At 38.7% G+C, this 13,575-nt stretch overlaps 1 protein-coding gene across 2 annotated transcripts in view; it reads left to right on the forward strand.

Moving 5' to 3' along the window:
- LOC126108882 (zinc finger protein 721-like) overlaps positions 1 to 13,575 on the forward strand; it is a 238,138-nt gene that overhangs the window by 190,292 nt on the left and 34,271 nt on the right. For both annotated transcript variants that reach the window (XM_049914243.1, XM_049914244.1), the window contains one exon: positions 5,036 to 5,073. In XM_049914243.1, coding sequence (XP_049770200.1) covers positions 5,036 to 5,073 — 38 coding nt within the window. The remainder of the gene's footprint in view (positions 1 to 5,035; positions 5,074 to 13,575) is intronic.

Here is a 13,575-nt window from a genome sequence, read left to right on the forward strand (position 1 = left end):
GATTGCAGGCTCTCTTCGTCACAGCTGAAACTTCCCAATTAAGTACAGGGCCCAGACAATCATCAATGATTCAGACAGAGAACGCATTCGTCATTCACTCTAGAATAAAATGGTCACAAACCTTATTTCTGAGGAAAATTGTATATTGAATCCATTTCCGTACATGTTCCGTTTCCGTGGATTTTAAGTCTCATGCAATTTACTTTTACAAGTCCTTCTTTCTCTTTATCTACCACGCTAGCGGCACAAACTTTCCTGTCTCGCTTTAGCGCGAAGAAGAGTAAATAAAATCTCCTTTAGCAATCCGAAAATCTTCCAACCGATACTTTCCGAAGCTGTTCCTTTCTCTCTCTCTCTATAATGACCATGGAGCATACATCTCTGTACCTCTGTTGTTCCAAAGAATAAACGTACTAGAAAAATACCTTGGCGTCGACGAGCTGTCGGCGCATATATTACTAGAAAATCTGCTCAGATACTTTTCAAACGTAAATAAATGTGGATGATTTGATTGACCATTATTAATTATTGCGTGGGAGAGGGTAATTTTCCGTGGGGAGATTACAAGTCGAGGGGCATGAAAGGGAAGCAGTGGTTGGGAAGGGAGTGAGACAGGGTTGTAACCTCTCCCCGATGCTATTCAATCTGTATATTGAGCAAGCAGTAAAGGAAACAAAAGAAAAGTTCAGAGTAGGTATTAAAATCCATGGAGAAGAAATAAAAACCTTGAGGTTCATCGATGACATTGTAATTCTGTCAGAGACAGCAAAGGACTTGGAAGAGCAGTTGAACGGAATGGACAGTGTCTTGAAAGGAGGGTATAAGATGAGCATCAACAAAAGCAAAACGAGGATAATGGAATGTAGTCGAATTAAGTCGGGTGATGCTGAGGGAATTAGATTAGGAAATTAGACACTTAAAGTATTAAAGGAGTTTAGCTATTTGGGGAGCAAAATAACTGATGATGGTAGAAGTAGAGAGGATACAAAATGTAGATTGGCAATGGCGAGGAAAGTGTTCCTGAAGAAGAAAAATTTGTTAACATTGAGTATTGATTTATGTGTCATGAAGTCATTTCTGAAAGTATTTGTATGGAGTGTAGCCATGTATGGAAGTGAAACATGGAGGATAAATAGTTTGGACAAGAAGAGAATAGAAGCTTTCGAAATGTGGTGCTACAGAAGAATGCTGAAGATTAGATGGGTAGATCACATAACTAATGTGGAGATATTGAATAGAATTGGGGAGAAGAGGAGTTTGTGGCACAACTTGGCAAGAAGAAGGGATCGGTTGGTAGGACATTTTCTGAGGCATCAAGGGATCACCAATTTAGTACTGGAGGTCAGTGTGGAGGGTAAAAATTGTAGAGGGAGACCAAGAGATGAATACACCAAGCAGATTCAGAAGGATGTAGGCTGCAGTAGGTACTGGGAGATGAAGAAGCTTGCACCAGATAGAGTAGCATGGAGAGCTGCATCAAACCAGTCTCAGGACTGAAGACCACAACAACAACAACAACAACAATGCAGATGCGATGTCTGCACTTAACTAGAAATTTATCTTTTTCACTGGTGCAATACATAAGAAGTATAAAGAAAATGGAAAACCATGAATGGTGAACAATATAACAATTTAGTCTTCAAGTGAGATAATATTTTTCCGACAGCCGAGAGAACAGATGGTGGACGGTAGAAGGGCAGAAGGGAGAAAGGGGAAGAACTATTTCCCACTTCTCACCTGACTCTTTGCAGACCTTCTTCTCAGCTGCCTACTGTATATTGGTTTACCAGAGAATGTATTTGGTGATTGAAAGGCTAAGAAGGCTGTTTTAGAAATTCTGATGGTGACTGTGGTCAGAGCCAAGGCACATAATTTTGAGAGCTTTGCACACAGAATGGCAAGATGCTGCCTGTCATAAGAAATTCAGGGGAGTGCTGTCGTATGGTTGTGTTTCCTTTGGTTTTTGTCAAAGATGTCTGCTGTACTGTGTTGAGCTCACATTTGGCATACATTGTTCACTCCCAGTTTTACTTTAAGGTGATATGAATATGTGTGGGTGCAGTCTCTTTGAGCCACGTATTTTCATTTAGTGTGAAAATTTGGATGAACTAAGGAGTGAGCTAATTGTAGGCACATCTCTATTGCTCACACGTGTGGGCATAGAGTGTTTCCTGTGAGTTGTGAGGGAAAGCATCTACTGTAATGCCTTTTTATTTTTATGTGCTGTTCTTGTTTCCTGTCTCTTCATCTTAGGGATTTGTATTTTTTGACTTCAATACATCCTAGTTTCTTTTGCTAGTATAATGTATTGAGTGTTTAGGCACATAGCTGTTATATTACGTGTTCGATTTTGTATCATGTTTTAATGCCATATCTGTACATATGACACCATATTCTATCGACCGGTAATTTTTTTACATTTGAGGCATTGATAACCACTAAGACTATTGCCATAAATCAATAATAAAAATCTCTTCTAATATTTACACTCTAATCAGCAAGAGGTTGCATTCTGTAGAACTGATAATGGGTAGGCCATCACGATTCTTAACCTTCCATTGTTTACACAGATGATGCTCGTCAGCCATGTGATTTCTCCACTCTGTTTTGTTTAATTGGGCTGGATTGATTTCGCAGCATTTAGAGTACCTTTCCATTAACTCTCCCTCTGTTAGCTTTAGCCATCATTGACTTTCAAGTAGGCAGGGTTGCATTGTTTATGAAATGTTATTATAGCATGGAGAACAGTGGCCATCTGTGTGAGCAATGTAGTTACAATTTGACGCAAAGTAAGTGTATTTCCATTACTGCTTTGGTAGATTCAGTGCAACCTTCATGTGTGTAATTTCAGGCATATTGAAACTAATTACAGTAGGTTTGCCTTATGCCTACAATACTTATTTATGAGAAGTAAATATCCTCTATACTTCTAGTTTTTGCAGTAAGTGTCAAAAGTAATAAAAAAACGTGTACAGTGCTTAGCAGAGATCCTGATGTATGGCTGGAATGATTCCATGAGCTGAGTGATGAAATCCTAACAATGCTGTTGCTGACTCAGAGAATGAGTATTGTGTACATGAAAGTGGTCATGATTGAGAAAGGGAATAAGAAGTGTCAGAAAATGCTGAATATGGATCACAGGAAGAAGTAATAAAGAGGACATATTTCTTGTAGGAAAAGATGGAATAGCTAAGTGGAGGAAAAGTAAATATTCTACCACTGTTAGAACAAGATCGTGTAATAATATTATGCACATATATGTAGCCAAAAATGAAGGCAGTGTAAAAATGATGGAAATTGATATTATTAAGTTATTTTTGGATAAAATGTAATATCCATTATTGCAATGTGTACAGATATTTACAACAGTGAAGTTCATGATAACTCTTCTAGGGTTTGCAATATTTGTGTGGATCTCTGAGATGTTCTAGAAAATGTTTATCAAGGTTGTGGGCTAATTCATAGGGCAACAGACTTGAATCATGCTTCTTATGCATGAGTGAAAACCATTCCAGGTTTCAATGGAGATATCTGAAGTTTTTATACTATCCTCAACAGAAGTTGGGTGCTGTGAGAGAGGTACTGCAGCTATTTACAAACAATTGCCAAAAATATTTTTCACTTAGTGTATAACTTACTGCATTGGTGTATTAAATGTATTATGTTTTGATTTAAATAAAACACTACTAAAATAATCCAGATACCCTGTTCAAATTGTCCAAATACACTGTTTATGTTGTGGATGACACCTGTCATCCACACAAGTGACTATGTCAGGAGGTATTGTGCAAGGTATGGGGGTTAAAAGATTTCATTAACAATACATACATACATACATTAATTATGTAACGTGAAAGGCTGTTCCAGTGTCCCAAACCTAATGTCAAAAAATAAGCAAAGGTCTTGTTTGTAAAATATGATGTTGAAGATAGTTCTTGAACTGAAAACTCATTCTTTCAGAAGTTCTGCACTTTCAAAATGTGTATGCAGCAGAAATGTTGAATAATGTTCACTCACAAAACTTTTGACTCGTTTCTTTCGGTTGTGCAACATCAGATTGTAGATTGTGAAGAACTGTTCCCCCATAACTTTCTCCTATTCCCTTAGGCAACTGTGTGAACAAAGGAGATAGTGGTGATCATTTTGTTCACTAGCTTTTATTTACTCATAATTGTTAAGGGAACAGGCTCACAGTTGCCTTTATTATTGTGAATTGCGTGCATAATGTCACATCATCTCATTAATAAAGACACAGCAGTCACACTGGGCATTACTACTGTTAAAATGGTAGAACATTGCCATAACATTGGTAGAGTTTTAGTACTCTTTGACTACGTATTACGGTGATTCAAGAAACAGTTACATATGCATCATGTTTCTGCATTTATTTAAGGATCTACAAAGAGTAGTTATACAAGGGCTCTCACCTCTTCATAAATACAACAAATTTTCACAACATTGTTACAGCACAAAAAGCTTTTCAGGATGCTTCAATAGTGTGCCTTTTAACACAGAAATTCTGATACCATTTTCATAAATGAAATCAATCTAAAAGGCAAAAAGAAATAGTTGCTGCTGTTAAAGCAACAAACAAAATATTAGAAATCTTTGTGCAGTCAGTGCCACAGAACACTGTTTATTAAATTGAATATAATTATTTCTGTTTCAGAAGAAAAATGAAAAATAGTCTCATATTAACAGAATATTCCGTCGGTTCTTGGTAGAACAACATTATAATAATAAATGAAAAGCACCAGTTTGCTTTTGTTCTACAATATTATTTTTATTGCTAACCAGTTTTCGGCTTACAAGGCCATCTTCAGATGCCTGAAGATGGCCTTGTAAGCCGAAAACCGGTTAGCAATAAAAATAATATTGTAGAACAAAAGCAAACTGGTGCTTTTCATTTATTGGAAAATAGTCTGTCTGTTCAGTAAAATTAGTTAAGGCACAGATTCCTCTTTTACATTTAGTTGTCTTTTAGGGCAGACAAGTAGTACACTTACATATACACAGATCACTTTCTCGGTTCCAGATGCAGGATGCGAGTGATGCAGCTGCTTCGAGAGCCTGGTAAGATTATTCTCTACCACAAAAGCCCAAATAAATCTTTAAATAATGTGGTACATAACCAATTTGACATACCAGTATGATATGAAATTCAGCTGACATTGTGTTTTGTGCAACTTAATTTTTTGAATAGTTCTGTAATACTTTTTCATAACCAATGGTGAACATCATCCACACACTGACAAAGAAAGTGAAGCACCCAGAAGACATGGTCAGATGTCAATTTTGCTTTGTACACATGCACAACATTGGCAGGTATGTAAATGATTACAGTTATAATTCTCTGTGACAGGTAGAACAGCCACAGAGTGTGTGTACAGTATCAGATGTTGAGTGATAACTGTGAAGGATACAGATGCTTTGTAGTTGTGTGAGACATTTTCATCAGCTCTTGACGGTGTTGAGGATCTCCATTCGGTATCAAATAGTACAGCATCAATATTTGTGGGGCATTCGGTTGAGACAGTGGTCCAGTGTCAGACTGCACGGGTATGTGAGGAAAGGTATACCTGTCAAGATTCTGATCAACCACATCTGGACCACCACGAATGAGGACTGTTGTGTTGTGCATTGAGCACGTCATAACCCCTTCATATCTGTGCCTGCCATTCAAAAACAAATAATGTATTCTCTGTATCATTTTATGTCATCCCACACCATTGCTTAGAGACTGGCAGCAGCCAGCCTAGGGATTTACTGTCCCGTGTGCAGACTTCCAGTAACACATAAAACAAATGGCTGCATTTGAAGGGTTGCCAAGACTGTGATGCACGGAGTGCCGATGAATGGCATCGCATTGTGTTCGGTGACGGGTTGCATTTCTGCACTACCCCAGACGACTGTCGTCAGCGAGTATGCAGAGGCACAGCAGTTTTACTCTTGGTGTCACCGAAGTTCAAATCAATGGGTTTAACTTCATATCATGACTGATAGTGACTGAGGGAACTCTGGTGGCACATCAATACGACACGCATTTCCCGCTTCCTCATGTGCGACAGAATTTTGTGCCAGTTTTCAAAGAGACGGGGTGGTCCGCATGTGGCACGCATCTCTACGAACTGTCTGTGTGACAGTGATGTCACCAGCAAGATTCACAGACCTGTCCCTAGTAGAATGTGTGGGACTAACTTAGATGTCAAGTCTGTCTCAGTGCCAGTATCCAACATATCGAGAACTGGCTATGACAGTTCTTTGCCAGCTTGCATCGGGAGCAGTGCGTGCATCCATGCCAGTTGGGGTGGAACATCATACAGATAAGTTGAATCATAGTTATAAGATTTTTTGTAAATTTGACTCAATTTTGTAATCACTGAAGTAATGTCGTGTACTGTCCCGAGCCGTGAAGCGTCATTTCTTTTCATTTCTTCCTCCCTTCTGGGTGCTTCACTTCTTTTTTGTAAGGCATTGCACATTCACCACTACTTCATATTTGTGCCTTAGTACCAAGATCTTAAATCGTTAAGACAAAAATCTATTTGGTTACTTATCAGTGCTTTGATAATGAAACAGAGCCAGCACAGTAGATGTCGGACAAGATATATTTGTTCTGTGTGTCCTATACCCCCTTTCACATACAGTTTATTTCTTATATTACCTTGCACTCTTCAAAATAGACTATTAAAATTGCAAAATAAATACAAATAGTTTCTTTATAGTAGATGGTGTCCATTAGTCCTGATTTGCACCTGTAGAAACCGGTGGGCCAAAACATTACGATCACCTCCTTAATAATCCATTGGCATACCTTTGGAACACAGTACAGCAGTTATTCAGTGTAGCATGGATTCAACAAATCCTCAGCGGGTTTGCAGACATATGTTCCACAAGATGTCCACATATAATGGTTTCTGGATGCACAGTTGGTGCCCAATAACAACCCAGATGTGCTCCATCGAGTTCAGGTGAAGCAAATAGGGCGGTTGGGACATCGACATGAGATCACTGTTCTGCTCCTTGAACTGCTGTAGCATGATTCTGTCCTTGTGGAACAGACAGTTATCATGCTGGAAGATGCTGTTACTGAAAGAGAATAAGTGAAATGTGAGGGGCTGGAAGTGGTTCATAGTAATGTTCACATAGCCTATGAGGTGTGTGTAAAAAGTAATGAGACTGACAACACTGTGAATGATCTGGCAACACTTTGTTGTTCTACTTACACAGACCATTGTGTTCATCCCTTCCAGATGCTCAGTTCGAGTTTAAGCTCCGTACACACAGCTCATGATTTTTGAGAGCACCATCAGGAAATTTCTGTTTCTCTGTGTGTGTCACAAAAATGGGCACTATAGAATTTACAGAATGTTGTACCATCAAGTTTTGTGTTAAACTTAAGGAATCCACGATTGTGACCTTTAAAAAGTTGAAACTGGCCTATGGGGAACATTCATCATCGAGAGCACAGGATCTTCACTGGTACAAAACAGGTTTGGAAGGCCGAGAACACTTTGAAGAAGGACATCGGTAAGGGAGACCTTCAACTTAAAAAACTGACGAAAATGTTGAACGTGTGCATGCTCTTGTGGGATCGGACTGACATTTAACAACAAGGATGATGGATGACCATTAAACTTAAACACTTTCACTGTACATCAAATTTTGACCAAAGTTTTGCACATACAGAAGGTTTGTGCTAAAATGGTAGCAGAAAACCTCACAACTGAGCAGAAGATCAGTCAGTGTTGATTGTTTTGAGAGGATTGCCAATGACCACAAATGGTTCAGTCATGTGATCACAGGTGATGCATCCTGGATTTTTTAGTATAATTCTGAGACAAAGTGGCAGAGGAATGGCACACTGAGACAACTCATTGACTGAAAAAAGCTCGATCATAGATCAGAACAATGTTGATTTGATTTGCAGTAGAGGTGTGGTTCATCAAGAGTTTGTTCCTCCAGGACAAACTGTCAACTAGGTATTTTACAAATATGTCCTAGAAAGGGTCAGAAAAAGGGTGGATCGAGTGAGACCAGACATTGCAGACAATTGGATGCTCCATCATGATAATGCCTCATGTCACACAGCCACTTACATCACGGAATTTTTGACCTCAAAAGGAATTCCTGTTGTTCCACAGTTCCCTATTCATCTGATTTCAGTTGTTGTGTCTTTTTTTTCTTTTCCCTAAATTGAATGGTGTCTTAAAAAGACATTACTTTGGGACTCTGGAGAACATTCAAAAGAATGTGACTGATGTGTTAAAGGCCCTATCATTTGAAACCTTTCAATGCTGCTACCAAGAGTGCAAACAATGACTCTGCTGATGTATAACTACCAAAGGGAATTACTTTGAAGGGTACTGCATTGTTATTTGGAAAAACAAAATAAAAACTTTGATAGCTAAAAACATGTCTTATTACTTTTCTCACATACCTTATAGAGCTGTCATGGTGCCTTGGATTACTGCAAAATGCCACATGGAAGCTCATGTGAGCGTCCCCTGTAGCATAATACTGCCCTCACTGGCATGTATTTGGGACACAGTACACATTTCAAGCAGCCGTTTGCCTGGATGACGGAGTGTCGGGACTTGACCATTGACCTGTTATAACCAGAAAAATGATTCATCTTACTGTGCAGTACATCTCCATTGATCCACACCCTAATCTCAATGACACTGTATCCATTGAAATCATTGATCATAAACTCGTTGGATCTGTATGGGAGCATGAAGGGGTCATCTGATGTGGAATTCCACATTAAACAGTGTGCTCTGAAACACTTGTGGCTGTACCAGCATTGTACTCTGTCATCAGGTCTACCACAGGTCACCAACTATTCTGCCTTACAGAGTGAAGAAACCTTCAATCTCTCCTTTCTGTGATAAGCATGGAAATGTGATACCCTGTCCCCTACCTATGGCTTCATCATCCTTAACCTTCCGTCAGTCACAGTGTTCTCCACAACAGGTTGCAGGTGGCGTATCAGATTGGTCACATCACTTATTCATTTACTTTTCTATTAAATTTCACTAATTAAACATCCTATAAATGGTAAGCATCTTTATAGATAGGAAGAAAAATATGGCATACAAGCTTGACAACAGTAGAAATATTAATCATTCTGCCTTATCACCACTGTTTGAAATAGAAATTTGTGGTATGGTCTTATGGGACCAAAATACTGAGGTCATCGGTCCCTAAGCTTTCACACTATTTAATCTAACTTAAACTAACTTACTCTAAGGACCACACACACACACACACACACACACACACACACACACACACACACACACACACACAAGAGAGGACTTGAACATCCGATCGGGGGAGCCACGCAGACCCTGACAAGATGCCTCTGACCGCGCGGCTATCCCGCGTGGCCATCACTGTATGACTATGTTAACAAATGGGGAATTTTATCACAATCAGAGCAAAAAGTATCACAGTGCATCAAATAGATTGTCTTTTGATACATTTTGTAATGTACTGTGGATGTTCCTCTCTTTGCTGGTACTAAACGTCAGAGGAAACTCATGCTTATGTTCCTTCATTGTTCCAAAAAAAGGAAGATTTTTTCCTGTCCTGAACTCTTCTGTAGGACAGTACTGGTAAACTAGTTGTCTGCTGTCACATTTTGACCTGACTGATAGGTTCACACAGTCACAGAACAAGATCTGAAGATGTATTGCTCATATGGTATAATCATTGTTGCAGCCCAGTATATATTTCTAAATTATGCCAGAAAAATACCTGGGAATCCAGAAGCATGTATTGTAATGTGTTATTTGTTTGAGTTTCTCAGTATGTACTGCTGAAAGCTGCATTTCCCATGGAATCCTTCCAGTTCTCACCTACCCTACCGTAACATTTTTTCTGTGAGAGTACAAGGCTTCTGACAGTCCATCCCCATAATTTCCTGACAGAATCTTTAAGCATTATCTGTTAGTTTTTGTAGCACAGGTTAAAAATAAGAGACTGGTGAAAGTTTTCAGTTCAGTAACATATACTGGTTCCTGTCTCTTTCATGCTGAAATGAAGATTTGATGTTCTCATTGTGATGATATTTTACAGCACTAAAATGGATGAAATTGCATCATCCATGAGGCAGCTCCAGCACTCCAGAACTCCAGAAGCATTCACAGTACTTTTGCCGTGTACTTACAGGTCCAAGTAACTTTTGAATAATATTGTGGGTGCAGAACTTTATTCTCTGTGATGGTGGAACTTCATTTTATTTTGTCTGTTTTTGTGTTCTAGTGTAGTAATGATCATTTTTCTCAAAAAGTTCATCTTCATTGTCATCTTCATGTTTTTGAATGTTCCTGATGACCTTCAGTTTTGTCATCACAATCTGCTTCCACTGAATTTTCAAAATCCTTTCAAAAATCATTACTGTCTACTTCAGACAACACCTGTTAGGCTCCTTTAACATGTTTTGAGTTGAGGAGGTTATACATGTTAACTGATGTCTGCCATGATCAAGTACGTCCGATCTAAAATAATTCAATCAGATGTGCTGTATCGATTTGACACTTGATACTCAATAGTCATAACAAATGATTGAATGGCCCAAAAAGAAGAGAAATCCATTTTGCATTCTGAAGTAGTTTCGTACTGCTTATAAAGCTATGTTGATAATCAGATAAATGTACTGTTGAAGTGAAATATGAATGGACACTTGGTGTCAAATTGGGCAATCAGCATGTTTCTTCACAACAAAGCAGTCACACCAATACCGAAGCACTTGATAGCGAAAAGGATTTGGAGAAGGGAAGCTGCTAGTGAAAATGCATAATTTATGTCAAGTGTTGAAATATAATTGACAGAAAATTTCAGCATGTGTCAGTTTGATCACCATACCTGGCCAAAGGTTAAACTGCTTTCCACAGACAATCATGACAGTGGCACAAGAACAGCTGATCAACTTCAGAGTCTGAGTTCCACATTCCTGGACCCTGTGCCATAACAATCAGTGCCTTTATGTAATTCTAACATTTTGTTGGTAAAGGACCAGCAACTTAAATTGCATTATTGTTTATTCAGGGTTGTGCCACAGTTGTATACAATTTCTCGGTGTTGATTACTTTTAAACATTAATGATAATTCTCAGACAATTGCTTCCATTTCAAGTATTTGTTAGAGCATAATTCTGCTGATGTACTTGTTTGACATCTATGTAATACGAATCTGTATAATAAATGTGGTATGACCATAATACAGAAGTCAAACAATGGAAAATCCAGGAAGGAATGTAACAATATTAGAGAAGAAAGGTTGCTACTCACCGTATAGTGGAGATACTGAGTCGCAGATAGGCACAACAAAAAGATTCTCACAATTATAGCTTTTGGCCATAGTGAGTAGCAACTTTCCTCCCCTAATATTGTTACATAATACAAAAGTGATACATTCAACAGACTAGCTTACACTTAAGCTATTTTGTCAAATGTACCAATTGTTTGTTATGGCTGTACCACATTTGTTGTACTGATCCATACCATGTAGATGTCATGTTACTATATCAGTGGAATTATGCTCAAACAAACAATTGAAATGCAGCCAATGTCTCAGAATACACATTATGTTTGAAATTAGTCACCACTTAGAAATTGTATGTAACTGTGACAGAAACCTGAATAAATAATAATGCGTCCTTTGTCGAACTTGCTTCCGTCAGTGGATTTTCCTATTTGGAGCACACATAATTGCTAGAATGATACACCGTATGTCCTTGCTGCACTTGTATCCTTTCTTTACGACTTTCCTAAAGTCCATCAGATGTCATTTAGTCTCACAGTTGGTAATGGTCGTAATGTTTTGGCTCACTTGTGAATATTTTGCAAGTCACTGTATGGTTTCTGTAGGGTTACTGCTATCACTTGTTGTTTGCTCTTCTTCCTGCTTCATTCACGTACACTGCTTGAGAGAAACAACTACCTCATGTTGTGAGCTCATGGATATAAAAATTGATAATGTCATTCTGATAACTTTAACACCTCCACATATGTTAAAAACACTTGTTTTACTGTGGTAAGAACAGGACAGCATTTTGGATAGAGCAGACATTTGTGTACACCCATCCTATTCTCGCCACATCTCAGTCAGATGTACATCTATATCAACATCTATATCGACATCCATATTTTGTGACATGCATGACACAGGGTGCTTCCCATTGTGCCTACCACATATTAAGGTTTATTCCGATTCCAGACAGAGAAGAAAAATTGCTTAAATGCCTCTGTGTATGCTGCTATTAGTCTGACCTTATCTTTGCAGTCCTTATGGGAAAAATATGTAGGCGTTTGTAGTATATCCCTATATTCTTCACTTGATACTGTTTTTCAGAACTTTGAAGGAGGTTATTACAGGACAGTTGGTGTCATCCAGTTAAGATTTTTCAGCATTTGCATGACACTTCCCTTTGGTCAAACAAACCTGTGACAGTTGATTCTGCCCTTCTTTGTATACTTTCAGTATCACCTGTTGTCCCTATTTGGTATGGATCCCAAACTATCAGCAATATTCTAGGATAGCTGCATGTGTATTTTGAAGCATCTCCTTTATAGGCTGCATTTTTCCAGTATCCTACCAATCAACTGATGTCTGCCACCTGCCCTTCCTTTCATTGAGTTTATTTGATCGTTCCATTTCATATTCCCAACAGACTGTGCAACGCCATGCGTGATTGATGTGTTGTTTCAGGTTGTTCCAGAGATTTTCTGTGAGGCTCAAATATAAGGACGTTACAGGCTATTCAGGCATATTATTGACCCAGAACATTTTTTTCATCCTGTAGTCGCAGTTCTGGACTGGTTGGCATGAAAATTATCATCGCGGAATATGTCGCTGGTAATGTTACAGTATTCAGTATGATCGGGAAATTGAAAACACCTAATTCTGCAGCATATTGATGCCGTTCGCATTGAAAATACCTATCATTTTAATTAAATGACACTTATTGAAGTATTTAAAATGCCTTCAGAACATCACAGAGCTGGTTTCTGGTGGTTTCACCCCTTGATTGTCACTTATCTAGTAAGGATTATTGAGCACTCCTACCCCCCACCCCCATGACCCCAACAGAAACTACAGGCTCCTTCTGGATTAAATGTTACATCATGACTTGAGACTATGTTACATTTTGAAGGAATCCAGACCCTGAATCTATGTTTGTCATTGACTCACTCAACAAGTGGTCTAAAAATGTTGAGAGCAAGGGGAAATGAGAGCTGTTATTTCCTTCCTGAGGACACGCGTCTTGATTGTATGACTTAATGATGATGGCATTCTCTTGGATAATATATTACAGAGGTAAAACAGTTCGCCATTCGATCTCTCTCTCTCTCTCTGTGTGTGTGTGTGTGTGTGTGCAAGTGCGTGTGTGTGTGTGTGTGTGTGTGTGTGTGTGTGTGTGTGTGTGAGAGAGAGAGAGAGAGAGAGAGAGAGAGAGAGAGAGAGAGAGAGTGTGCACGTGGGGAGTGTGGAGGAAGGGGGATGACTACTCAGGAGAATATCATCATACGAAAAGACAAAAATGGTATTTTACAGCTTGGAGAGTGG

Source organism: Schistocerca cancellata, chromosome 11, assembly GCF_023864275.1.
Source record: "Schistocerca cancellata isolate TAMUIC-IGC-003103 chromosome 11, iqSchCanc2.1, whole genome shotgun sequence".
NCBI classification, from domain to species: Eukaryota; Metazoa; Arthropoda; class Insecta; order Orthoptera; family Acrididae; genus Schistocerca; species Schistocerca cancellata.